We start from the raw sequence: 27,294 nt of genomic DNA on the forward strand, positions 1-27,294 counted from the left end.
GGGCCTGCCGCACACCTGCACGGCTGCTGCCAAGGAACAGCCGGGCCAGCTGGGAGGCGGGCGGTGCAGGTGGCCGTGCTCAGCCACCGCTCCCTCTCCTCCGGTTTCACGGGGAACACCCACTCCCAGCTGTGAGGCAGCTGAAGACAAGGACTCCCCCAGGAACAGACTCTTTAGGAAACACACAAAACTGAATGTATTTTACTTCACTGTAATTGAACAATAAATAAACACATGCCAAACGATTTTTCTTTCTTTTTTTAAATGAAGATGCTGAAAAATGAAACAAACCCCAAACCTACAGAAACTCTGGGTTTCTTGCCAGCAGGAGGGCGTGCCCACCCAGCTGGAGGCCTGCCAGGGGGCTTGCCAGGCTAAAAAGGGGCCTGCACGCTCCTCTCTGGGAGGCCAGCCCCAGCCCCAGGGGTCAGACGTCCTGCCTGGACAGGAGTCAGTCTCCGCGGGGCCAGGGGCGCCAGGGCACACAGCTCTATTCTGTGACACGTCCCCACAAGGCCCCAGCGCTCAGGGGCACTTGGGCTCTTGGGAGCCGGGACACAAGGTGTGCACGGACAGGGCAAACCCAAGCCCAGAGCTCAGGACCCCCACAGGCCAGCAGCTGACAACTCAGGTCCGTACAGGAGGCTCGGGGCCCAAACAAGTAGCGCAGTTCCTCAATGGCAGACACCTGGGAAGCCTGTGGAGAAGTTTGCTGGGGCCTCTCAGACTCACACCACCCAGGAGGCTTCAGAGAGAACGGCAGGCAGCTCGCTGGCAGCGGAAACGTGTCTGCAGCGACGGCCGAGGCCCGGCAACAAGAGGGAGAGCAAGGGCAGGGGCCGAAGTCTCTGTGCAGCCGCTCCCTACAGCTCCAGGGTTCCCGGGCCAGTCGGGCACAGAGCAGGCGGGTGGCCTCTTCCTGAGTTCCAGGCCGGCTCGGGGAAGGCAGAAGGCCCCTCCCCAGGGGAGCTCGCCCCCACCCCTGGAGGCAGCGCCTGGATGGGAGGGGGCTGGTGGCCACAGGTGCCTCACAGGTGGATCCACTTGTTCCAGTTGACCTCGTGGGGGAACACGCGGCCCAGCCGGAGGGTGCAGTCCAGCGTGGGCTCATAGAACGCCACGCAACTCTCGCTCAGGCTGGAGGGCGGCTCGGCCTCTTCCACTACGGGTTTGGAGAAGAGCGAGACGGCCGTGGGCTTTAGCAAGCGCTTCTTAATGCAGCCAAGGTGTTCCAGGCCCTGGAGAACCAGACACACAGGTTGAGAGGCGCATTTATGGACACATCTGCTCCTTCCCAGACAGGGGACACCTGCATTGGCCTTGAGTGACAAGTAGGGACATATCAGGAGGCCAGCGAGAGAACGGTGTGACCAGCATTCCCCTGGGCCAAGCTGCTTCTAGATGGGGTTCTGTTTGGCCGCACATGCTTCAAGGCTCAGGAAATTCCAGTTTCCACTTGTGAGGAGCTGGAGCCCCTGGGCACACATGGCCGTGGGCACAGGGTGGCAATGGGGCCCGCAGGGACACAGCTGCCCGCAGGAGGCTGAGGCATGTCTCCAGCTCTCCCTGCCACCCATGAGGGCTCGCCACTCGTCCACCAGGCTGCCTGTGGGCCTGTGAGCTTGTGGCCCTCGCTAGAGAAAAGGGTCAGAAATAAGAGCCGGGACTCCATGTTTAAGCTGAGCAGCAGCCTGGGGCTGGTGGAGGCCGCTGGGAGTGCCAGCCAGGGCAGGGACCCAGGTGGCTGGGGGAAGAGTGCTGAGCAGAGCTCGTGCCAGGGTGTCAGAGGGCAGGACACAGGCGTGGGGCCTGTTGCCGGCAGAGCTGCCCCGGAGGGCAGACTTCTCAGTGCAGGGCTGAGAGGAGGTGAAGCACGTAATGGGGACACCGGAGCAGAGGCTCTTCTGAGGAGCATGGCGCTCTGCCAGGAGGACGGTGGGCCAATCTCTGCATCTGTCGCCCCATGTGGGTGGCGCTTTATGTGGCCGCAGCACCCACCTCCCCATCCCTCTGAGACCCCCGGGAGGGGTGCACCTGGAGCAGCTCGAGCACGGCGATGGGCTGCAGGACGCCCTGGTAGTGCTGCAGCAGGCAGCTCTCCGGGATGCCGGGCCTGCTCATGATGTGGTACAGCACGGCCTCCATCATGCCCTTGCACACCGGCGTGTTCAGGTGGCCGTCCACGATGCGCCAGGGGCGGCTGATGAAGCAGATGCTCTCACAGTCCCTGCAGGGTGGGCAGGCGGGCATCAGGCTTGGCGGGAAGGGGAGACGGCCCGCTCACACGTGGCCCCCAGTTCAGACGGGACACTGAGGCTCAGAGAGGTCCAGGGTCTGGCCCAGGTCACAGGCTGAGGATGGTCTACCTTCTGCTCTTCCCCCCGTCTCCCCTCCCACCTGGGCAAAGAGGTCCCAACCCCAGGGCCCATGAGCACCGGCCGAGGAAAGAAACAGTGTGGGACCTGCCCAGACTCAGCTGCAACCACTGGCAGGGAGGGAGAAGGACTGACTTCTGGGTTTCCCTCTCCAGCTGGGCCCCGGCCAGCGGCTGCCTCCACCCAGGCCAGGTTCACAGAGGTCTCACTGCAGCTCTACTGTGTCATGTAGGGGCTTCCAGACACACTATCCTTAGAGCAAAGGTTCTGCTGACCCTAACCCAGTGACTGGTCTGCCACTCGGGCCCAGGTGTGGGACAGGCTCTGGACCGGCTGGACACCGGCTGTGGCTGGGCCCTGGGTGCATGGAGCCTGAGCTCTCGGGAGCCAGGAGCACACGCATCCCGTCAAGCTGAGGCCATGCACACAGGTGGGGCGCCCCTCACTGTGAGACAAACCGGACGCTGCACATGCCCAGCAGGCGGGCCCCGTCGCTGCAGGCGGGGAGCACCTGCCTCGTCCTGCAGGGAGCCCGACCACCAAACGCTCCCACGCGTTTCCATGTCCCCGGCCGAGAACCCCTGTGCCGGGCAAACCTGATACTGTGACAGGCCGTCATGTTGTCATTACTGTGGCCTCCTATCGGGGACCCTACGGACACGCTGCCCAGTCACTTCCGCCCCAGGCCTCCTGACTGGGCCACTCACCGTGCTGCCCGGGAGACACTGCCGGCCACACCACTCTCTGCCGAGCCTGACAGAGGGAAAGGACGGGGGGCTTTAGAGGGTGGAGCCCGTCTCTCCCACCCCATTCACTCGACAAGTACCCCCGGGCTGTGGGGCGTCGCTGTGAAGGAAGGGACAATCCCGTTCCGCACGGAGCCCCATCCTCCAGTGGCGGCCACGGAGTCCGCAGCCAGCACACCCAGAACCAAACTGGGACGGACCGCGGGTACCTGTGTGGGTTTGTTCCCAGAGCCCAGCGGAGGTGAGTCACGCCTCGCCCTCCACCAAGAGCCCTGACCACAGAGCTGGCGTGTAAAGCCCTCGGAGAAACAGCCCCAAAACAAAACATCCCGAGAAGCACCTAGGAGGCCCCTGCTGCGATGCGGACAGGGAAATGGCAGGGTCAGCCAGGGCCAGGCCTGAAGGAAGGGGGCGCCCTCCTATTTCTGCCACTGCCCCTTCCACTGGGACGCAGAGAGCCTGCTCCAGGGCCACCAGCCTCTGCCGGGATGCCCAGGCCTGCTCAGGAGCTGCAGAGCCCCCTGCCCTCTGGTGGAAGCACCAAGTCCTCTCCCTCCAGGTGAGGCAATGGAAGCTGAAGTAAAGGTTCCCGGTCTCGGAGGATGGGCAGGCCCAGGGACAGAGAATGGACGGGCGGGGGGCCGGGGAGTCGAACAAGGTTCTGTACCTCTCGCGTCTTCCGAACCCTCTGGAAGCTGGGCCTGACAGCTCAGCTGCTCTTGGCCTGTGGAGCCCGGTACCCCGACTCCCTCCTGGTCCTCCTGTCTGGCTTCTGATGCTCCTGGGAGGGGGTCCCCTGCACCTGTGTCTTCAGGAGCTACGGGAAGAGCAGGTGCCGGCGTTTCTGCCCCCTCCTCTGTCCTGGGGCTCGGGCCCAAGCGCACGTCCTGGAGCGTGGGCCTCTTGGCTGGGGGCCCCTGGGCACTCTCGGGGTCGCTCTCCCCACGCGGAATGACCGGGTCGGTGCTGGCCCAGCTGGCACGCCTCTTGCTGCCCTGGGAGCCCTGAGAAGGTGGTGCCTGCCTCTCAGGGTCGTCCTCGCCGGAAGGCTCCTCCGGGGGTCTGGCCTGGGGGTCTTCTCTTTGAGTTTCCGTGTCCTTGTCTTTCCCTCTCAGCCGCACCGAGTGCAGGAGCCAGGGCTGGGCAGAGGCCATGGTTACCAGGCGAACGGAGTTGCCGCCCACTTCCAGCACCTGATGTCGCTCCAAGAGGTCCTAGGAAAAGCAGGGGACACGCTGGGTCTGGGCGGGAACCCGGATCATCAGGGTCTGTGTCCCCTGCCTGATGTCCAGTGTCCTGATCAAGTGCCCAGGGCCATCAGGCAGACAACGCGAGGAGGAGGCGGGGCTTCCAGCCCCAGGCAGCCACCAAGCGGGCCGTGTGGCCCTGGGGCAGCCCCTTCCCTCTCTAGGCTGTGTGCCTGTTTGTAAAACGGGTCAGATGCGTGAACTGCACCCTCGAACCTGATGTGACATTACAGGTCTCCTGCCGGCCAGTGTCCTCCCACAGAAGCCAACACTCCGAGCGTCACCAAGTTCTGCAGAACCCACTCTTGTTCCACATGAACAACAGCCCCCTCACTGTCTCCTGTGCCCTCCTCCCAAGTCCTTGTCCTTACCCAGGAGCTGCACCCCTTGGAGAGGCACAGGGTGTCACCATCATCTTTCTTTTACATTTTCTATTAAAAACCCACAATTTGGGGCTCACGGATTTGCCTGGAACCAGCCTCTATCAGGCCTAGTGGGTCTGGGGAAGGTCAGGAGTGGACACTCGCCCTCGGGTTTCTGGGCCAGGCACCAGGAGCCATCCCACCCCCGCCCCCCGCCCCCCCACCCCCGGCTCCAGGTGCACCAAGATGCCCATGAATAAGCGAACCCCACGGACAGCAGTTGTCACCACCTCTCCCTTCTGCACTCGCACGCGTAAGAACTTGTTTGATAACATGCCACGGCCTTCCTCCTCCCCCTCCCCCAGGACACTGCGAGGCAGGCGTCTCCGAGACACCACCACTGCCTCCCACTACGGACAGTGCGAGGAGGGCAGCAGGCCCCAGGGCACTCCACTGAAAAGGCCCTTCTGTTGCGACAGTCTTGGGTTTAAGGGTCACTGAAGCTAATGGGTCCCGGCAGGTAAAGTGGTGAGAAAAGGGCTCCAGCCAGGTGGGCTGAAGGAGCAGGGCCCGGTGTGGACAGACCTCTTAACATTCAGGAGAAGCTGGCTTATAGGCCAATCTCCTATTTTTAAATGGTGACAACGAATTCAATTTTTTAAAACATTACACGCTATGCCTCACACCCAGCGCACCCGCAGTGTGCCCCTGGCCTGTGAGCCGCAACTAGTGCTTCGGCTGCCCCAGGCTACCTGCGAGCAAGCTCACCTGCACGTAGTCTGTGAAGGTCTTGGCGCGCTCACCATCCGCCCTCTCAAAGGCGGAGAAGCGTCTCCTCAGCTCCGCCTTGTCCACCCCAAAGCATCCCGTGGCCGCGATGGCCCCCTGGACCTCCAAGGCGGCAGACACGTCGGCGGGTTTATAGCCAGACAGCGCCACCTGGTGCACAAACTCTTCCAAGCTGCAGGTGTCCTCCCGGCGGTGGATCAGCCTGGTGAACGTGCCAGGGAGGCAGGAGGTTCCCACTGCCAGCTCTTCCAGAGCAGGGGCTGCAGAGACAGGACGACGAGGGTCAGCCCGCCCCAGGCCAGCGCATCAGTGGTACCGCGTCAGGGCAGTTCCACCGCAACTCGCCGCTCCCAAACCTCCACGGTGGGCACGGTGGGCCCGGGCAGTCAGGTCCCTGCGACATGCCCCTGGGTCCTTGACTGCAGCCACCAGGGCCGGATTCCTGCTCAAGACTCAGAGGCGAGGCGGGGTCCGAAAACTGTGACCCCAACCTTCTGGAGGGAGGTCCTCAACTCGCTGGCCCTGGGCCCCACCCTCCCGACACCGTGCCCACAGCCCCTCACAGCCGGATAGACTCAGACCTCCCGAAAGTCCCTGCTTTGCCTACACGAGCCGGGCTGCTTTCCGCTGCTTCCTGCGAAGGTGCCTCTGCTAAGACCACAGTCTTAGGTAAGCCCTACCCTGCCCGAATCCAGCTCCAGACAAAGCACAGGATACTGACTGTGGTTATGAAACCAAAGGTAACACCATCCACCTCAATTCGTAAAAATAAAGAAGGTCAGACAGAGGCAGGAAACGGGTGGGAAGGACGACGAGACATGCAGGGGAGGGAGGGCCCTAACATCCTCGCTTTATGCCAAGGGGAGAGACTGCCTAAAGTTGAGGGTTCAGGAAACAGAGGTCCAAGTCAGTTATTTGAAGTTTCAAAGGTAATCAATGGAACTAAGAAGAAGTCTAAAAATGGGGAGTAAAGGAGGTGAGAGATAATGAAATGTAAGGGGAATACTCATTTTTCACAGCAAGAACTCAAAATACTTAGAAGTTTCATACAAATGCATCATTTAGTTACAAAGGGAACCAGAAGAAGAACTAAAGACAGAAAGAGAGAAAAAGCTGCCCCGCATAACAGGCCAGGCCTGGGGCGTGGGGGCAGGGCTGGGAGCAGGTGCATGGGCGATGGCGAGAGAAGGCAGCGCAGCTGGGGCTCCACTGACTGGCAGCAGGAAGGCATCTGGGAAACGTGCTTCTCGAGCTGGCCAACAGGCTGGGAGGCGCTTTCCTTCTGCGTAGCCCTGACCAGCTTGGCCTACAGAGCTGGGAGGTGGGAGTCAGGGCCTGGGGCCAGGCCGGGCCAGGGGCAGCCCTCACCAGGCCCCCTGAGCTGGGTGGGGTGGGGCAGCGCTCAGCAGGCCCCCTGAGCTGGGTAGGTGTGGGGCAGCGCTCAGCAGGCCCCCTGAGCTGGGTAGGTGTGGGGCAGCGCTCAGCAGGCCCCCTGAGCTGGGTAGGCGTGGGGCAGCGCTCAGCAGGCCCCCTGAGCTGGGTAGGCGTGGGGCAGCGCTCAGCAGGCCCCCTGAGCTGGGTGGGCGTGGGGCAACGCTCAGCAGGCCCCCTGAGCTGGGTGGGCGTGGGGCAACGCTCACCAGGCCCCCTGAGCTGGGTGGGGTGGGGCAGCGCTCACCAGGCCCCCTGAGCTGGGTGGGGTGGGGCAGCCCTCACCAGGCCCCCTGAGCTGGGTGGGGTGGGGCAGCGCTCAGCAGGCCCCCTGAGCTGGGTGGGCGTGGGGCAATGCTCACCAGGCCCCCTGAGCTGGGTGGGGTGGGGCAGCCCTCACCAGGCCCCCTGAGCTGGGTGGGGTGGGGCAGTGCTCACCAGGCCCCCTGAGCTGGGTGGGTGTGGGGCAGTGCTCATCAGGCCCCCTGAGCTGGGTGGGTGTGGGGCAGTGCTCACCAGGCCCCGAGCTGCGTGGGCGTGGGGCAGCGCTCACCAGGCCCCTAGCTGGGTAGGTGTGGGGCAGTGCTCACCAGGCCCCGAGCTGCGTGGGCGTGGGGCAGCGCTCATCAGGCCCCCCGAGCTGGGTAGGTGTGGGGCAGTGCTCACCAGGCCCCGAGCTGCGTGGGCGTGGGGCAGCGCTCACCAGGCCCCTAGCTGGGTAGGTGTGGGGCAACGCTCACCAGGCCCCCTGAGCTGGGTGGGGTGGGGCAGTGCTCACCAGGCCCCCTGAGCTGGGTGGGGTGGGGCAGCCCTCACCAGGCCCCCTGAGCTGGGTGGGGTGGGGCAGCGCTCAGCAGGCCCCCTGAGCTGGGTGGGCGTGGGGCAATGCTCACCAGGCCCCCTGAACTGGGTGGGGTGGGGCAGCGCTCACCAGGCCCCCTGAGCTGGGTGGGGTGGGGCAGTGCTCACCAGGCCCCCTGAGCTGGGTGGGTGTGGGGCAGCGCTCACCGGGCCCCGAGCTGGGTAGGTGTGGGGCAGTGCTCACCAGGCCCCGAGCTGCGTGGGCGTGGGGCAGCGCTCACCAGGCCCCTAGCTGGGTAGGTGTGGGGCAACGCTCACCAGGCCCCCTGAGCTGGGTGGGGTGGGGCAGTGCTCACCAGGCCCCCTGAGCTGGGTGGGTGTGGGGCAACGCTCACCAGGCCCCCTGAGCTGGGTGGGGTGGGGCAGTGCTCACCAGGCCCCCTGAGCTGGGTGGGTGTGGGGCAACGCTCACCAGGCCCCCTGAGCTGGGTGGGCGTGGGGCAGTGCTCATCAGGCCCCCTGAGCTGGGTGGGGTGGGGCAGCGCTCACCAGGCCCCCTGAGCTGGGTAGGCGTGGGGCAGCGCTCACCAGGCCCCAAGCTGGGTAGGTGTGGGGCAGTGCTCACCAGGCCCCGAGCTGCGTGGGCGTGGGGCAGCGCTCACCAGGCCCCTAGCTGGGTAGGTGTGGGGCAGCGCTCAACAGGCCCCCTGAGCTGGGTAGGCGTGGGGCAGCACTCACCAGGCCCCCTGAGCTGGGTAGGCGTGGGGCAGTGCTCACCAGGCCCCCTGAGCTGGGTGGGCGTGGGGCAGCGCTCACCAGGCCCCCTGAGCTGGGTGGGCGTGGGGCACCACTTACCAGTGGACCTGAGATGGGTGGGCTTGGGGCTGCAGCGGAGCCGGAACCTCACGTGGCAGGAGTTCACCACGATGCTGTCATTGGGGTTGAGGTTTCGGGTGCTGACGATGCCGGGGGCACAGTAGCCCTTCATCAGCAGGTAGTTGGTGTGGGAGGCCTGGGGGGCCTTCACCTCAATGCTCCGGCGCTTGCCCCCCGGGTCTTCGTCCAAGTCTTCCTCTTCGTCCTCATCCTCTTCCAAGGCGCCGTCCTTCCCCAGGCTGGGAGAAGAAAGTGCCCCGATGACCGAGCTCAGGCCCTGCCCACCCGCTGCCCTGCTGCCCTCCCGGGGCACACAATCCCAGCAGACAGTGCCTGTGACCAGGCCTGAGCTACAGCCGTGGTCCCTGTGGACAACCCTGGCCCTTTGCAAGGCTGTTCCTTTTGCTGGAAAAACCTTTCTAGTCTCTGTCCACAAAAATGCCTACTTCCCATTAAATCCCAGTTCAGCTATTACACCACCAAGGAACTTGTGCCATTCCCTCCTTCTCTGTCAACCCTTCTTGCCACTATACCATGTCCTTGCCCCCTTTGGCACAGCCGTCACGCCCCTGGCTCCCCTGGTGCCAGAGGCCCCAGCAGAAGGGCCTGCATTGATGTGGAACTGGAATTACCAGTCTGAAGGCATCACTTACGCTCTGCCGGCCAATGCCCAGTGCTGACAACACGGGAAAGCCAGCAGGTGCTTGTGGCATGAATGCAGACCAGGTGACCGAGCAAATAAAAGTGCAGGCGCCACAGGGACGAGGAACAGATGGCCGAGGCGCAGCCCTTACCTCTTAATGACCTCGTTCTCCACCATGGAGCTGTCCACCACCACGATCTGCTCGGGGATCCTGACATCCACGGAAACGAGGCCCAAAGAGAAGAGGCTCAGGGCGGCCACACAGTGTCCCCCAGGACCGTCCAAAGAAAACGCCACCATGTCATCTGGGGAGTCGTTACTATCCTGGTCTTTGAAGGAAAAATTATCAGGCTGGTCCAACTTGCCGGCAGCCCGGATTCTGTTAAAGAACTGGAACGATTCGGTGCAGATGGTGCTCGGAAATCGCCATGTAAAGATCCTACAGACAGAAGGGAGGGCCTTGCTGAGGACGGGGTGGGAGCCTCACCTGGGAGCTGTGCGCACTGCAGACCACTGTGGTCCAAACACACGCTGCTTCCCTTCCCCTCAAACGCCAGCACCGCCCTTCAGCCCGCGGCGTCCCTCCTCCCCACTCACCCGAGCACCTTCAAGGCAGGCCACGCCTTTTCATCTACCTCTGTGCCTCCCAGGCACTCACTATACAAGGTGCCAAACTGGGGCGATGATGTGCTTTTTGTAATCATCTTTGCACAAGGCAAGCCCTGAACCATACAGAGAGGAGGGGACATGTGTGTGCTCAATCCCGCCGCCTCCAAGGGCGACTGCGGAGTCAAGCCCTCGCCTCTGCCCAAAGTCAACTCCCAAGACTCTGTCACAGCAGAGACAGCGGGTCTAGGCCAGAGGGAGGGGCCCACAGGCCTCCTGATCTGTGACCACCGCTTCTCAGCTCACAGATGAGAATGGGCTCAAGGTCAAATGGCCTTGTTGGACTCGTCTTCTGCCGCCCAGCCCACTCTCCGGAAAGGAAAGGGGACCGAGAGCCACTCAGGATGGCATTTAGGGAAGGAACAAGTTCATCCTGTTTGTTGTTCTGATTCCGAATGCAGCCACTGCAGGTCTGAGGGCTGGTCAGGAGGCCAGCACGGAGGCGGGAAGCCAGCCCGGGAAGAGCTGCCACTGAGAACTCCTGGGTCTGTTAGGGGGTGGTTAAGGAGGCTGGGGGTGCAGAATGCCAGAGCAGCCAGGCTTGTGGCCGCGAGTGAGCTGAGGGGGTGCTCCTGGCAGGAGGGGCCCCAGGGCAGAGACCCTCAACAGTGCACCCCAGCGCTCAGGTCGCTGCTGTGCTGCGACCGGCTGTCTGAGCAACACCTGACGGCTTCACAGCCCGTGAGCCTGCGAGACGGGCAGCTGTGCGCCCTGAGCGAGAGGACCAGGGACGGAGGTTAAGACCAATCAGGACGGTGCACTTTTAACCGGACCAAGCAGTACATCAGAAACTGGTCTTATCCAATGTGACAGGACAAAGGGAGACCACCGGCAAGAGGTAAATGCCCCAACACAAAACACCACTAGTGTGAACCATACGCCATCACAAGCTCGGCATCTGACATGGGCCCTGCCCTCCCCAGGCCAGACCCAGGGCTCCTGCGCCGTGCTCACTTGTAGTAGCTCTGGGACAGCTGGTAGGACATTGGCACGAAGGGCAAGGCCCGGTTTTTCTTTGGGCCCAGCGTGTGGTTGACCCGGCGCCGGTTGACCAAGCTCCTCTTCTGGCACTCCACGAAGGCCTTGCACAGGATCTGGTCCTTATACTCCTGGTACAGGCGGAACGTCTGCAACACACCGAGTCGGGGGTGAGCGGCGGGCAGGGGCACAGCAGGACGGGCAGGTGCTTAGGAGCCTGAGCCGATCGTCTGTAGGGGAAGCAACTGGCATGGGGACTAGGGGTGGGGAGGCCAGTGCTGACACCTGGGGGTGTGAGGGGGGAGCCTGTCAACTTCTACCCCCACCATCATGTCACACCCGAGACCAGAGAAGGACAGGTGACTGGAGAAAAGGAAGGCTCTGCACCCACACCTGTTTCTTAAGATGCAAAGACACCAGGAATCAACGCAGAATCACCAGGGATCCGCTTTCTCTTACTCCTCGCCCAACACGTCCTATGTCTGGGGGCTCTACTCCTAAAATATGTTCCCAAGTGTATCTGGTTCGTGCCGCCTACATTGCCACCACCTAGTTCACGCTGCCATAGTTTCTCATTGCAGCCTCCAGCCAACTGCTGTCCCTGCTTCTGCATGTGCTACCTCCTCCAACCTGATTATTCTCCACAGCAAAGCAACCCTTGGATGCCTAGGTCACACATGTGTCTATCCCTCAAACCTCAGGGACTCTCCCTGCAGGTAGAATGTCCACCCTCTCTATGCTGGACAAGGACCCCTGCGAGCGGGACCTTGCCCACCCCAGCCGCACCCCCTCACAAGTCCACCTCTCATCAAAGCACTGGATTTTGGAGGTCCCTGGGTCCTCTGCCCACACTTGAAAGATGAAAGAAGTGAGGGCCAGAGTCTCAGGTGAAGTCAGGGCCCTGCACCACACGGCTGAGAAGAGAATGAGCAAAACCTCGCACGGCACCAGCCTCTGCAGGGACCCTGGCCCTGAGCCTGCTGCCGGGTCTCGCTACGCACCTGGAATGACTGGCAGGACTTCATCTGGCTGTCGGAGAGGGCCAGCGTGCTCTGGATCAGGTTCTGGAGCACCAGGTAGTGGATGTCATCCATGCTGAGAGAGAAGGGGCAGCACGGGAACGTGAGGCCACAGAGCACCGGGCAAGCTCGGGAGACAGAGTTCTTATTGAAAAAACATTTCCGATCTCACAGAAGTGACCTGAGCACCCAAACTACTTATAAACCAAAACAAAACGCATGATGGGCTTTAAGCCTTACTAACTGGTCAATTTTTGCAGGAAAAATGTGACAGCCTAGGGCAGTGATGGCGAACCTATGACACGCATGTCAGAGGTGAACGCGAACTCATTGTTTTGGTTGATTTTTCTTTGTTAAATGGCATTTAAATATATAAAATAAATATCAAAAATATAAGTCTTTGTTTTACTATGGTTGCAAATATCAAAAAATTTCTCTATGTGACACGGCACCGGAGTTTAATTAAGGTTTTTCACAATGCTGACATGGTGAGCTCAAAAGGTTCGCCATCACTGGCCTAGGGGGTGAGGGGGTGACATAACCTGGAAACAGGTTTTCATGACAATTAACAAATGTGGTTAATTGCTTATATGTTCTTTTCATCCAATTTTAAACAAGCTTTTCTCTAAAGGGAATAGGCTTCTCACTGAAACACAGAGTTCAAATCAAACTGAATATTGCTCATCCAAGACAGGGAGAAAGCTGGGCTTTCTAGCCACTTCTGCTCAGGAAGCTCATGGGCTGAGAGTTCAGACCCTTTCCCCAGCCCACTTAAGCCCAGGCCAGTGACACTGGAGGTCAGGGGTCAGCAAACGTCTCCTGTAAAGGGCCAGACACATAATTTAGTCTTTGTGGGCTATCTGGTCTCATTGCAACCACTCAACTCTGATGTGCTGATGAAAGCAGCACAGACAATACAGAATTGGCACGGCTGTGTTCCAATAAAACTTTATATACAGGGGGCAGGCTGGAGTGGCCCTAGATGAGCCCTGTGTGAGGCTGTGGGCAACCCAGTCAGACAGCTGAGGAAAGGCACTCGGGACGCCAGTACTTGCCTATTAAGTTTGTCCTCCTTCCTTCCTTGATCTTTTTGGTCTCCAATCACCAAAACTCGGTATCTGCATAAGAAACAACAACAAAAAAGCATGTCCATGCACCATAGCAGACCTTCACTAACTGAGCAGCAGCTGGCTCAAGATGGCCATTTATTGGCTGACATGTTTAAAAAATGTTAAACTTGAGAATATCATGCTAGGCAAAGTAAGTCAGACAGAAAAAGGCAAGAACCATATGATTTCATCCTATGTGAGATGTAAAACTGAAAGCAACAAATGAGCAAACAAGAAAAACAAACCAACAAAAACTCACAGACACAGCAACAGTATGGTGGTTCCCAGAGGTAAAGCGGGGGGTGGGGGTGGGGGGGTGGAAGGGTAGTGAAGGCTAGAGGGGGTTGATTTCACTTTGGGTGGTGGGCACCCCAGGCAACATACAGATGATGTATCATAAACTTGTACACTTGAAACCTATATAATTTTATTAACCAATGTCACCCCAATAAATTTGATAAAAATAAATTTAAAAAATAAGAAAAAATGTTAAACTTACTAAAATGAAAATATGTACCTATAAGTTAAAATGAGAAAATACTATGTTCTGGCTATCAAATGAGCATGTAAAAAAATGAGGGTTGAGAAAATGAGGAATGTTCACTTATGGACAATTATGAAGCGATACAAGACAATGTTAATAGGCAGGGAGCTACTGTTAATTGTTCAGGGAGGATATAAACTTGTAGGCTCATTATGATTAAAAACAAGCACAAGAAAGAAGACTGGAAGAAAATACCCAAAAAGGGAACGGCTGTATGAGGTGTTGAAATTACAGATTATTTCTGGTTTTTTTTAAAGCTACAGACGGGTGAACAGGACATGTGACTATAAACCATGCAGCTGGGGAATCAGGGGCACAGTTCACTGCCATTAAAAAACCAAAATTCCCAAATAGCTCAAGGGTATCAACCCTGGAAATGACTACGAATCCGTGGGCCTGGCATATAGCAGCCCAATATAAATTATTTGCTGATCGTATGAAAGAATAAAATCTCCAACAGAATCAGGTATTGGAACTAATCGATGAATGCCGTCTCCTTACCGGAAGAAACTCAGAAATAAATTTTCCTAGAGAGACTGTACTGATGAGGATGGCGAAGAGGAGATTCCCACTGGGATTAAGCAGAGGAAACAGGTGTGGTTCAGACACAGGGCTTTACACGTGCACAGGGTTCTATGCTCAAACCCAAGCACGCTTTCTCCAGACGCCAAGTGGTTGAGTTGGAAACTGTCGGAGCTCTGAAGTCAGACCCACCCAAGTTCAAATCTTGGCCCTGTTGCTCACAGGCACCGTGACCTTGGGCAAGTTTCTTACATCTCAGAGTTTCCCTGTACGTAAAATGAGCAATTTGCATGTTTATATTTTATTTATTTTTTATCTTATTTTATTTTATGAGAGTAGAAGGGGACGGGGAGAGAAACATCAATGTGAGAGAGGCACATTGACTAGTTAGTTGCCTTCCACACCCGCCCCGATTGGGGCTGGGGGTCAAACCTGCACCCCAGGTATGTGCCCTTGACAGAGAATCGAACCCAAGACCCTTTGGTGTGTGGTCCGACGCTCTAACCACTGAGTACACGGGCAGGGCTAACATGAGCGATCTTAGCAGAAGCACACCGACCTGAATTAAGTCAGCAGCAGGGCTGAAAGGGAGGATGAATGGAGTGCCGGTAGTGGGGCAGCGGCCTCCCAGCTCACCGTAAGATGAGGTGGCCCAGCGTCAGGACAGCCAGCAGGCTCAGCTGCAAGGCCACGTGCGACCACTGGCCCGGGGCTGGTGACATTTCCTCTTGTTTCACAAGGACCACACTGAACCCCCAGAAGAACCTTACCTGGCAAACAGCTCCTGGAGTGTGTCTGGGATTTCAAGGTTAGGATTCTTTAAGGAGGAACTAAACTTCTTTTTAAGCTTCTCCACGAATTCTTTAAACTCGTTGGCACACACCTTTTAACGTGAGAGAATGAGATGTTAGGACTTCCTCCCTGAAGGGCGGCTTCAGTAGAGATGTCAAGGACAATCTTGTAACCAACTCCCCTGGCAGCGGCCGCCCAGAAACCCTAACTGAGAAGTGCTGTCTGCCCCGCCTCCGGCTCCCCGCCCACCGAGTCCCCCTGGGAAGGAGGACACACTGACAGTCCTCACAACTGTACTGGCAGCGCTGCCCTGGCCCCAGGAAGACCCCAACTGTCCACACAGTCCCCAGGATGCCCCCCGTGTCCCACCCCAACCCCCAGCAGCAGGCCTGTACCCCATCACCGCCTCCTTCCAGGTCTGCTCCTCCCTCCCTCACTCTGTTTGCGCCCACCTCCTTCCTCTCCTCCCCGCCTCCAATCAACCATGGACCCAAACCAGTCCCCTCTGTACACCTGCACTGTGACCATCCCATTCCAGACTGAATCACAACAGCCCCCTCACTGCCCTGCCACCTCCAGTCTCACTCCTCCAGCTCATCCTCCATGGTGTGGCCAACAAACCGACCATGTGTCCAACCAGGATGAACGCTCTCCCTCCCTGCGGCCCTCCCAGCACTACACCCACGGGCCACCTCAACCCCTTCCTTCACGGCCATGGCCTCAGCCGGCCCCTCATCTCAGAGTCTGGGATCAGCGCCGACACCTTCGGGAAGCTCTCTGCAGCAGATGCCGTTGGCAGCCTACTTCCTCGCCCCAATCTTTCCCAGGAGCGGACCCAGCTCCAACCGAGTTTGGGGAGGATGCACCCTCACCAGCTGGATGAGTCAGGACAGGTCTAAGCCAGTGGTGGCAACCTCAGGGGTCTCTGGGAAAGGCTGTCCCTCCATGACACAAGGCCCAGTGGGCCCAGTGCAGCCCCTCCCCAGTTCCTCTCGCCCTCGGGTTCTGCTGTGAGGGGCTGAGCTCCAGTCGCAGCAGCGATGAGGGGACTGGCCTGAGGATGGAGAGCTGACTGCTATGGACGGGAAGTGCAGTGACAGAACGGACCTGCCTCCCTGCCGGCACCTGCCCACACTGCCTCCTCTAGACGGCTTGGCGTAGGGAAAACAAAGCCTCAAGCCCCTGAGACAGTCTCTGTCCTTGCATCGTAAGCACTCCTGGTTCTCCTTCGGACCCGTGCCTTCCCCTCAGGGACTGCACTGTTCTCGCAGCCCACTACCCCTGGCTTCCTGAGGGAAGGGCTGGCCCTCCGTTCTGGTTGGCCTCGCCTGGCCAAGGCCTGACACACACAGCAGAGACTGGCGTTAGCTCAGTGAGCGCGGACGCAGTGGGCTCCGAGCTGAAGAGCAGAGACATCTGGTCTGTAAAGACAGGCCCGCCCTTGTCAGCCACTGTGCCAGCCCCACTCAGAGTCTCATCTGCAAGCGTTCCAGGAAGTCTAGCTGCTTATAACTTCTGCAGAGCTGCCCTATTTCCTTAACAAAATAGGCCCAAGGCACAGCAGTACTGCAAAGTTGCACGTCAAATTCTAATCATCTTTAAAAACGGATCCTGGAGCCAGATCCAATTACGTCCAAAGTCAAAGACCTGCCCAGCCCATTTCCCCAAAGAGCAGGAAACCCCCATGTTGGTGAGGCTGGCAAGGCACGTGTGCCCTAGGGGAAAGACCAGGACCTAGAAAGCCTGCCTGAGAGCAGGCTGAGCCAGCCACCGCCTGGGCCTACCTTTGGGTCTTCATAGTCACATTTTCGATTCATGAACTCTCCAACAAGGGCCTTATCTTGGTACACCTCGGCCAGGCACACCCTGCAGAGGGAAGATCAATGAGGCTGGTGCTGCAGTTTCCACGCTCAGACCTCTGGTCTAACGTTTCTGGCTTCGCCTAACCCAGTGGTCGGCAAACTGCGGCTCGCAAGCCTCATGCGGCTCTCTGGCCCCTTGAGTGTGGCTCTTCCTAAGCCTTAGGAGTACCCTAATTAAGTTAATAACAATGTACCTACCTATATAGTTTAAGTTTAAAAATTTGGCTCTCAAAAGAAATTTCAATCTTTGTACTGGTGATATTTGGCTCTTCTGACTAATGAGTTTGCCGACCACTGGCCTAACCATAAAGCGTGACTTTCTTATATACCTCTTGTGTGGTTATAACTTGTAAAAACGAAGGATCTGGGCTTAGCCCAGCCGTGGGCAAACGGGCCAGATCCGGCCCGTTTGAAATGAATAAAAGTATTGAAAAAAAAAGACCATACCCTTTAATGTAATGATGTTTACTTTGAATTTATATTAGTTCACACAAACACTCCATCCATGCTTTTGTTCCGGCCCTCCAGTCCAGTTTAAGAACCCATTGTGGCCCAAAAAGTTTGCCCACCCCTGGCTTAGCCAAACCTGATTCAAGCCAGGCCTGAAGCAGGTTACACCTTGATTACTGCTCAGACTTTACACCTTGGCTTCTCTGAGCTTCTGTCCTCCATGTGTAAGCTGAGACCAGTGACTCCAACTGCCCTCCCAGGAACTTGGCCAAGACCAAGTGAGACGACTTGTGTGAAAGTGTTCTGTAAATTTAAAAATATTCACACAGGCACTGGTGCTCATTATTGTCAAGAGTTCCAACTTCCTCCCAAGCCCTGTCTGTCTACGCCACAAAACTTCAGACACCAGGATGTAGGGAGCCTGACTTGCCCAGAGGAAATGGAGGAAGAGACAATAAGAGTTTGCTGAACTCTTATGAGCCAAGCACTTCAATCTGCATAAAGAGCTGGCAGACAGGCTGTCATTCCACTGTAAGCGTGGAGGGACGCCAGGGTCACACATGTGCCAAGCCCGGGCAGGTGTGGCTGCTATTGGAATTACGATCCTGTTCCCGGGCGAGGAAACGGCCCGAGTGGAGAACCCCGTCCTAGATTGCACCGTTCTGACTGCAGTGAAGATGGAGACCCAGGCCTGCCACCCTGCAGCCTGCCGGGCCCAGGTCTCACTTCACTGCCAACTCCCTGGGCCATGGACAACTCATGTACTCTCTCTGAGCCTGTTTCTACTCTGGAAAAAGAAGAGTTTGAACCAGGTGATCAGAACACTTTCAGATAGAAAAGTTTAAGATTCTGTGCACAGGGAACAGTGGCTTCACATGGGAAAGCCCCTTGTATGTGGAACCCAACGGCTCCACACTGGGCTGATACGCCCCCCCCCCGCCCCCCCCCACACACACATCTGGAGACAGAGAAGGAGGTGCTGACATCTAGTGGGCAGAGGCAGGGATGCTGCTCAGCCTCCAACACTGCACAGGACAGCCCACTGGCAAAGAGTGGTCTGGCCCCGATGGCCCAGTGCCAACGCTGAGAAACTTGGGCTGAGTTGCGTTTCCTCCACAATTCAGGGCTGGACCCAACTGACTGCAGACAGCCCATGGCTCAGAATCAACCCAGAGCCAAGCTCTTCTACCAGTGGGTGGAGGCGGCACTTCCCACCCCTCCAGGTTTCCCATCCTGGCCCCGCTCTCACACTGGCTGCTATGCCTGGGCACCTCCCCCAACACCTGGACGCTCTCTGGTGCCCCTCACTCAAGCCCATGCCCGTGGAGGAGTCTGAGGAGGCTGGCACTGGCTCTTTGCCTGGGCCCTGTGAGGAGATGTGGGGAGGGGGCCCCCTCACTGGCAAAAGACAAACCACAAGGGGGTGTTATGTGACCCAGCCAGCTCACACCACCACACAGCCAGGCCCTGGCTGGGAAACCCTTAGGGAACACCCAGCTGTGCTGCTATTCGGCTGAGTCCGTGTGATCCGAGGACCCCAGTCCTGCCTAGCTAGCTCCCGCAGTGACGTCTGTGACCAACAGGGAGATCAGGAGCTGCCCAGAGTGCTCGAAACAGTGGTGACATTGGCAGATGCCCCGCCTTCTCCACGTGCTAAGTAAGTCACCAGCCTGCTTGGCCCCTGTTTCTCCATCTGTAACCTCCTTCCCTAGGCTTTCCTAACATCTAAACAATACTTTGCGTGAGAAAGTGCCTAGAATTGGGCCCAGCCCTCAACAAATCAAGGCCGATTTCCCTAATGAGGACCAGCACGGGCAGACGCTGGCGTGTACTGAGCAGCTCCGCGTGCTCTCAGGGTTCCACCCTGACCCTGACGCAAACGGACGAGGGAGGAGCAGAGTGAGACAGGCTTACTTGTAGTTCATGTAGGCTTGTGGGTTTCTGACTATGTAGCGAGCTCTTCGGCCAACCGAATGAGAGGTCTTATCCAAAGACTCTTCAAAGGTAGCGTGCAGAATGTCCCGCACGACCTGCCAGGGGACGAACGGGCCCTTTACCTGGATCAAACACAGAGCCAGACGGGAGATCAGGATCCTCGGAGCCCACCTGGGTCACCGACACACACAAGTGGACGAAGGTGTTCTGTGGAGCCTCCCTCGTCAGTGGGCACTCCGCATGGCCACCTGCACTTACGCGTCACATTAACTTGGCATTAACAATGTGCCTGGCAGAGTGAGGTGCTGGGCAGGGAGGAATAAATAAGGCCACAGAGTCCTGTGGGGAAGGTGCTTTTGACAAGACTGGTGCTCAGAGGGTGCTGGGTGTAGGACTGACTAGAAGGGCAATACGCGAGGGGAGGTTATGAATGTGAAAGGTGCTTCGTTAGAGGGTTTCACAGGCTTAGCTACAGAGTTTGCGTGCTCCAAACACTCTGTCTGTTACACTAGCAGACTCAGAATGCACTAGGTCAGCAGACTCAGGACGTCATTCACGCAGGAAGGCAGAGCTGAGAAGAGGAAGGAGCTTGAAGACGAGGCATTTTCTCATGGCCCCAGATTGAATAGCCTACGAATATGGTGTAAGTGCAAGTGAGTGAGTGGAGGTCCGCCTCCCCTCAGGCGCAAGCCTCTCCTAGCTCCTCCCGTGGCATCCAGGGTGGGTGGAGGGAGACACCGCTCACCCATGTTGTGATGAAAAAGCCAGTATAGAGGCAGAGAACAGAAAAAGTCCCCTTCAGGTGTTTTGTTAGAGAAGGGACTGGTTGGAATTTAGGAGGGGCTGAGGGTGAGAATCAGGGAAGGTGGTCAAGGGATCTGACGAGCCTGCGGACAGAGCATCGTGGCACAGGACCTCGAAGTAGACCTCGCTTGGCTGTCACGGCTGAGAGCAGGAAGCGCCAATGGGGCTCTTACGACGCTGCCTCACCATCTCCCTGGAAGTATTACCACCTGCCAAAGCCCTGGGTTGGATGATGGCAGAACTCACTCTCCTGGTGGCTCTGTGACCCAGCCTGATGGGACACTCGCCCACCTGGGTCGCTCTCCCGGGCCTTGCTGCAAAGTGGGACCAGACAGCACGAGTGGGGAGACTGCTCTGGGGAGCACAGCGAGGAGATGGACTCTGGTTTGGGTTGTGAAACCTTCTTGGAGGCAGTGACATCAGAGGAAAGAGGGAGAGTTTGCTAGACAGGGAGCAAGTCCCTCCCCACCCATCAGGAATTCAGGGACACAGGCAGGGAGGACACACGAGTGTGGGGACTGTGGTGCGGAAGGCAGAGGAGTGAACCATGTGAAAGTTGGAGTCGGGCGAGGCCGCCACTCAGCAAATACCGACTGGATGGGCAGTGTGAGGCAGGCACCACGCTGGGGGTTACAGCGATGAAAACAAATAAGAAGTTTCTTTGCCTTAAGGAACAGCCATTCTAGTGGGCCAAGAAGTGCCAGAGGCAACAGAGGCAGTATATGTCCAAAATATATGTCCTGGCTGAGTGGCTCGGTTGGTTAGAGCATCATCCCGATACACCAAGATTACGGGTTCAATCTCTAGTCAGGAGACACAAAAAAACAACAACCAATAAATGCATAAGTGGGTGGAACAACAAATCGATGTTTCTCTCTCCTTTCCTCTCGAAAATCAATCAATAAATAAAAAACTTAAAAAAAAAGTGTATGTCCAAGGGGCGGAGGGAGAGCACAGAGATCACTCGCACTACACAGGGTCAGTGAAGCCTTTCCATACAGGAGGAGCAGCTACTGAAAGAGGAACCACAACTTCTCAGGCATATGAGGGTGGGAGGAGGGGAACAGGAAAGGGTTAGTTAGATTCCTGATGAAGAGAGAACAGCTCTGGTCTGCTTCGCCTGCAGCCAGGCAAAGATTCGTATGTATTAGCCTAAGGCTGCAAAGAAATGTGCAAAAATGGGAGTGGTGTTAATTGGTAGGATTCTGGGAAATGCTTTTCCCAGAGACCAGTTGGGATAGATGAGATGAGCGGCCCCATGGGTCGCACAGGAAAGAGCTCCCTGAAAGGGACAAGAGATCAGCCGGCGGGAGGCTGGGAGGAGCGGGGGGCGGTGGGGACGGTGGCCGAGTACCTTGGTGTTGAGGATGTTGCTGGCAATTCGGCAGAGCATGAGCAGCCCGTCTTCCTGCATGGACCACACGACACGCAGCCGGGTCATCCTCTTCAGGGCGCTCTGGTCAGCCTCGTCATGGTAACGCAGGCTTTTGCTTTTTTCTTCCTGGACTTCTTCTAAGAATACAAGGGGAGAAGGGAGTGAGCCTGAACAATTGGTGGGGAGCTGTCACTCTGCAGAGGGGAAGGTCGCTGCCCAGCTAGCAAGACCTGACCAAGGGTTTCAGTTATCAGAGTCTCACTGGGCCCGGAAGCTGTATAACTAATCACAAAAGACACAGCCCCTCCCGACAGATTTTCCACCATTTCTCTTTGGTGGAATTTCACGGACGGGCTGGGCAGCCTGAATGCAGCCTCCTGTTAGCTGTCTGCCCGTCTCCAAGCCGCCTTACTGTGGCGCTAAGCCCTTTAAGGCACCTCCACAGAAGCCTGTGGAGCACGCTCAGGGCACGCCTGGCAAATGAGTGGAAGCCCAGCATTCCGCTGCTCTGTGACCTCAGAGATGTGCGAACTCTGGTGCACCGTGGGGACAAGGCCCACCCTACAGGGCTGCCTTGAGGACCGAACAAGACGGAAACATCTAGTGTTGCACCTGGCACAATGGAGCTAATAAAGGATAACAGTGCTAACAGGATGGATTATTTACTATGTACCAAACACTGATTGAAGCTTTTTACATATATGAACTTATAATACTTTGCAACAACCCTATGGAAAGATATAGTTATTATCCTGGGTCTGCAGTGGAGGAATCTGACACAGCGACTTGCCCAAAGTCACACAACTAAGTAGCAGGCCGAGGATTTGAACTTGAACTAGTACCCACTGGGTTTTCCAAGGCCTCCTCCTCTTGGGGGAGACACTAATGACAGTATCTGCCATGTGCTACTGCCAATTCCAAAGGGCTGTTTAGTGATCTTCCAAATGAAGGCAGAAGAAAAGCAGGGTGGGAAAATTTGGGTTCAAAGCAATACCGCACCGTATTTTGCCTTGTAATGAATTCAGGTCGTTGTGAGTCAAGCTGATCTGACACATAACTGGATGGGCTACGCTGAGCGGCCACTTCAACTGATACAGACTGTTTGTTATAAACACCAGCCAAATAAGCCGCCGAAAGCAGGCTCCTGTTTCAACACTGTTTTCATCTGAAATTGCTACCTATCAGACCATCGCCAAACCACACAGCCACTTGGGTGACATAACGACAGACCCTTCTCCTCACTGCCCTCCTTCCCTGTAAACACTGCCCAGGTGAAGAAGCCAACGTGCGGACAAAGGGTACCACACAGAGCTTCAGGAGCTCTGAAGAGACTGCAGGCTTCCAGGACCCGTCTTTCCTCTAATTTAAATATACAAGCCTTAGACTTTGGCCTGATTAGCAGAAATGCAGATATTAAAAGTAAACCAAAAGAATAATAGGATTTTAGCTGGTTATGATGAAGATTTTGCTACGGACTTTTGCTAAGGTTTTTTCGGTTGAGATGAAGTCTGAAGTTTTACTGAGGCAGTCACTAGTGAAAAGGCTCATACAACACAGAGAAAGCAGGGGGCAGCATGAAGGAAACTCCAGGATCTCTGTCTGGCAGCTGGATTTGGAAAACAGGGCAACCACAGAGTGAGCACTGTAAATGGAGGGCAAATGGAAACCCAAGTCTGAGGGCAGAGCTCGGGCCCAGCGGCGCCAGCCCGCTGCACGTCTCTGAGCCTGAATGTGCAAAGATAAGGCCTGGCAAACATAAATGATCATCATATAACCTTTCTTCTTTCTCTTCATCTTCTTTCCAGGGTCCTTCTTCAGCCGTTTCCGCTTCTGGTTCTTGCCACCCCTCACTCTCTGATTCCTGTCCAGCGTGGGCTCTTGGTCAATCTCAAACTGCTCGTCCTGGTCAACACAGAGCTCGGACCCTGCTCTGGCTTCTCCCCAGATATCCAACCTGCCATTGCCTAGAAGTGATCACAGGAGATGAGCACTTCAAGATGAGCTCGGCAAAGCCGAAGCCAAATGAAACGTGCAGCGGCCATGCTGGCCCTGAGCTAGTACCATGTCTGTTCTGGGCAGAACTGGCGCACACGTACCTCCAGCGCCAAGGGGCAACGTGCGCTTGGTCAGAAAAGACTGGAGCCTCACCGTGAGCCCATTCTCTGCAGCGGCGTTCTCCTACAAGGCAAGTGCGGCACTGGAATGAAGCCTGCGGTTTCATGAACCCCAGGAGCCCAGAGCCACAAAGGCAAGGAGTGTGAGTGTGACAGAGAAGCTGAGGACGGCTGTGCGGTGCCTGCCGGGAGGCTGGCAGGGTTGCTGCAGGACACGGATCTCTTGTCCAGCTACTTTCTTTTTTTTTTTTTTTAAATATATTTTATTGATTTTTTACAGAGAGGAAGGGAGAGAGATAGAGAGTCAGAAACATCAATTAGAGAGAAACATTGATCAGCTGCCTCCTGCACACTCCCCACTGGGGATGTGCCTGCAACCCAGGTACATGCCCTTGACCGGAATCGAACCTGGGACCTTTCAGTCCGCAGGCCGACGCTCTATCCACTGAGCCAAACCGGTTTCGGCCAGCTACTTTCTAACTGCACACGCGCTCTTCTTGTATGAGTTTTGTCTCACAGACTTTCTGTTCCTCCTTTAAAAAGGAACACTGTCCACATCACAGAATAAGTTAGAATCAGCTGAGAAGGAAAACAGTCCAGGCTATCGATACACATGGAAGTAAATATTTGTGTCTCTGGTCACTTTTGGTTTTACCAATTCAGGAACTGTGAGCTTGGAAAGGGACAAGAGGATGTGTGGTGCTGGCAGCCCCGGGGTGGGAGGGGGGGTGGCCGGGATGTGCGCACCCACACCTCAAAAGCCCACCTTTTTGGCCTTGTTGATGATATAGCTGGTCCAGATCCAGTTGCGCTTTAGGTGTCCATAGAAACTGGAATCGAGGCCAGCGGCTCCCAGCCCATCCCCGGGGATCAAACCTTCATCCACCACCTCACGGCTGCCCCTGAGGCGGGAGATAGAGAGAAAGAGTGCTCCTCAGAACTAGAGAGTCCAAGGAGCAGGTGAGGGCATTTCCCACAACTAGCTTTTACCTCCCCTGACAGAAAAACACCTGACAGAATTGAAGAACTTGTCAAAACCCCCAAATTTTAGGTAAAATTCCCAAATTTTGAATTTTTGGCTATTGACTCATTTTTTGTTTGTTTTTTAAAACAATGTCTGGGCTAACTAGAGTATGGCGGGACCAGATATGGCTGGTGGCCACCAATCTGCAGCTGCCGCACTGACGACTCAGGCACTCCTGGTCTGACAGCTGAAGCCCACAGGGAGCCAGAGCCTGTGGGATGAGCATCGCCATGACCCTGCACATGGGGACAGCGTGTCAGGGACAGGGACTTACGTGGAGTACTCCATCATGGCGCACTTGCGCTCCAGGTTGTGCTTGTGGATAGCGCTCTCCTGCTCCTTCTGCTCCTTCTGCAGACTGTCCTTGTCATCACCACCCTGATCTGGGTTGCTGTCGTCTGGGTTGCTGTCCTTCCTGTTACGCGGGTGGCGCACCACACCTGGAAAACCAAACAAGCCCTACTGAGCGCCCTCCTGCTGTGGTGCTGGGGGGCCACCGTGTCTGCGGGGTGGCCAGAGAAGAATGGATTCCCTTTCTGTGACCAGGGTCCCCCAAACGGAGAAGGTATGAGACCGGTAGAACCTCTTTGCACAAAATGCCTTGGAACAGGTGCCGGAGCGAGCTGGAGGAAGAGTTAGACACTGACAGGGGACTGAGAAAAGGGCCTGTACTCTGACTGAACGCCATTAAGGTGGGTGGGCAAGTAGGCAACCAAAGAACAAGCAGGCTCGGGGAGTTATGAGCAGAGGAACCACTGCCTTCCCTCCTGGGGGCCCGTGGGCATGCTGTGTGCTGGCAGAGGAGGCAGTAAATGGAAATGACCGCACGGGGCTGTGGCTGCAGGGTCGGGGCGGCAGGGATGGGGCAGATAGCTGATGCGGCATCAGTTTCCCCGAGAGCAGCCAGGAGCAGCCACTTGTTTCCCGAGTGCCCAAGAAGGGCACTCATTCAGTGGAGCGATTACGTTCAGTTATTCCAAAATAAAGAAGATCGCATTTCTCCTAAGAAAACATAAATTATTACTAAAACTGCTGCTTGAATAGGGCAAGGGAAGGTGATGATAATTTGCAGACTATCGAAGACCCGCTCATAACATGCTCATCTGGAGACTTGATGGGGTGGGGGAGGGGTTGTGGGGAGAGGCCATGTCCGCGCCCCCCTCAGCCAAGTTTACAGAGACCTCTGGGTGAAGCTTCGCCTCTGCCCATAAGGTGGTGGTGGTATTCCCAGTTTAGGAATGGAGACACTGTGAAACAGTCCCCTAAAGTCAGGAGGTTACAAAGAGCTTGTCCAAGGTCATGCATTTGAATGGAAAGTTGAACCTAAGGGGACTTAAGGTGATGCTTCTGTGCAGCACAGCTGCTGGTAGGAATGCAGGTGTAGGCCAGCCCAGGTCTGCCGAGTCCAAACCTCTGCACGGGGCCCAGGAACCTGCACTTCAGTCTCCCAGGTGCTTGTGTCCGGAGCCCCTGCTCTAAAGGATGCTCACGTCTTTTAGATGGTGCTTTCCCCTCATCCTTGGGGAACCCCTCACATGTTCGCTAAATGATGGGACAATCAAGGTCTGATTAATGGATTCAATAAGCCCCCCACTTGTCTGCTCCCAAACACTAAAAGGGAGGGATGGAAATTCACCAACTGTTAAGCCTGAAAATCTTTGGTGCAAATAACACACTGGCTCACAAGTTCTCATCCAGGGATAAAATGCAGGGGAATTAGATAACCTAAATTCTGAAATGGGAAAAGCCGAGCTCACTAGTGAAGGCCAGAGGAGTCTGTGACACACACTGTCCTAAAATTTGTCTGGACCCATTAAAGGCTCTAAACACAAGTGCTCATTACGCTATTGACCCTGAACAATTCCACGGAACAAGTATGTAATCCTTGCTGTGCAAAAACCAGCGTGTAACACTGATCTGCAGCTCTGTGACAGGAGGAGGAGGATCAGATGTCTCTCCCGGGTGCAAATCCGATGCCCATCCTTTTTCTCCTGGTAGAACTGGCAAGAAAAGACCAGCTGAAAACTGGCTTTGAGGAAAGCACGCTGGGCTGGAGGGAGGCTCTATAGCTCCCACAAACCCTCAGTCACTCGACAAACATTTACGGGAGTCACTGTGTGCCAGGCACTTTGAGACACCATGGGGATGCAAGCCAATGTCCTGTGCTCACAGAAGCCACAGAATGAAATAAGACGATGACAGTAAAGGTGCTGGGAAGGCTTTCTCGAAGAGGAGACACGTGAAATAGGAGTGGCCTCCTGCGAGGCGAGCAGGGGCTTGGGGACATTCTGGAGAGGAAAACAATGCAAGCAAAGGCCCCACCCAAAGCCCGACTCACCAACCGGCAAGTCTGACAGTTCTTCCTCCCAGCCTTCCCCATCTGCCCCTCCATCACCGTCACAGTGTGCATCTCTCTGGGGCACGAGTCACAGCCCCAACTGGCCTTTCTCCTACTCCTGTCCCCGTCTGTTCTCCAGGGCAAGCACTGAAAGGCATAGTGACCTTGTTACTCCTTGATTACAACCACCACCATCTTCCTGGGCTTCTAGAACACACCCAAACCACCGTGTCCCGCATGGCCCCCAGCGTCTGCCTCCTGCCCACTTCCCAATCTCAGCTGCCACTCCTTCCCACCATGCCGGCCTTTTCTGTTTCTCCAACCACACTTGGGTCCTTTGCACTCGCTGCTCCCCGTGCCTGGAATGTTCTTCCCCAGTTCTGGACACGGCTGGCTCAGCCTCAAATGTCTCCTCCTCAGAAAGGCTGCCTCTGACCTTTCGTTCAAATGCCCTCAGCTCATCGCCCTGTTTATTTCCTCGGTGTGTGTGTG

The 27,294-nt window shown here is 56.6% G+C and overlaps 1 protein-coding gene across 1 annotated transcript in view; it reads right to left on the bottom strand.

Moving 5' to 3' along the window:
• Nucleotides 1-179: 179 nt before the first annotated feature.
• GTF3C1 (general transcription factor IIIC subunit 1) overlaps nucleotides 180-27,294 on the bottom strand; it is an 89,302-nt gene continuing 62,187 nt past the window's right edge. The window contains exons 20-37 of the mRNA XM_081089351.1: nucleotides 24,739-24,904; nucleotides 24,207-24,342; nucleotides 23,423-23,504; nucleotides 23,102-23,290; nucleotides 21,306-21,463; nucleotides 19,127-19,269; nucleotides 16,685-16,766; nucleotides 14,879-14,991; nucleotides 12,989-13,051; nucleotides 11,916-12,009; nucleotides 10,891-11,063; nucleotides 9,422-9,709; nucleotides 8,607-8,866; nucleotides 5,499-5,779; nucleotides 3,789-4,335; nucleotides 3,083-3,128; nucleotides 2,035-2,227; nucleotides 180-1,238 (exon numbers count right to left, since the gene is read on the bottom strand). Of these exons, the coding sequence (XP_080945477.1) occupies nucleotides 1,029-1,238; nucleotides 2,035-2,227; nucleotides 3,083-3,128; nucleotides 3,789-4,335; nucleotides 5,499-5,779; nucleotides 8,607-8,866; nucleotides 9,422-9,709; nucleotides 10,891-11,063; nucleotides 11,916-12,009; nucleotides 12,989-13,051; nucleotides 14,879-14,991; nucleotides 16,685-16,766; nucleotides 19,127-19,269; nucleotides 21,306-21,463; nucleotides 23,102-23,290; nucleotides 23,423-23,504; nucleotides 24,207-24,342; nucleotides 24,739-24,904 (3,224 nt within the window). The 3' untranslated portion in view covers nucleotides 180-1,028. The remainder of the gene's footprint in view (nucleotides 1,239-2,034; nucleotides 2,228-3,082; nucleotides 3,129-3,788; nucleotides 4,336-5,498; nucleotides 5,780-8,606; nucleotides 8,867-9,421; nucleotides 9,710-10,890; nucleotides 11,064-11,915; nucleotides 12,010-12,988; nucleotides 13,052-14,878; nucleotides 14,992-16,684; nucleotides 16,767-19,126; nucleotides 19,270-21,305; nucleotides 21,464-23,101; nucleotides 23,291-23,422; nucleotides 23,505-24,206; nucleotides 24,343-24,738; nucleotides 24,905-27,294) is intronic.

This window comes from Myotis nattereri (assembly GCF_964212035.1).
Source record: "Myotis nattereri genome assembly, chromosome: 4".
Taxonomy (NCBI): domain Eukaryota; kingdom Metazoa; phylum Chordata; class Mammalia; order Chiroptera; family Vespertilionidae; genus Myotis; species Myotis nattereri.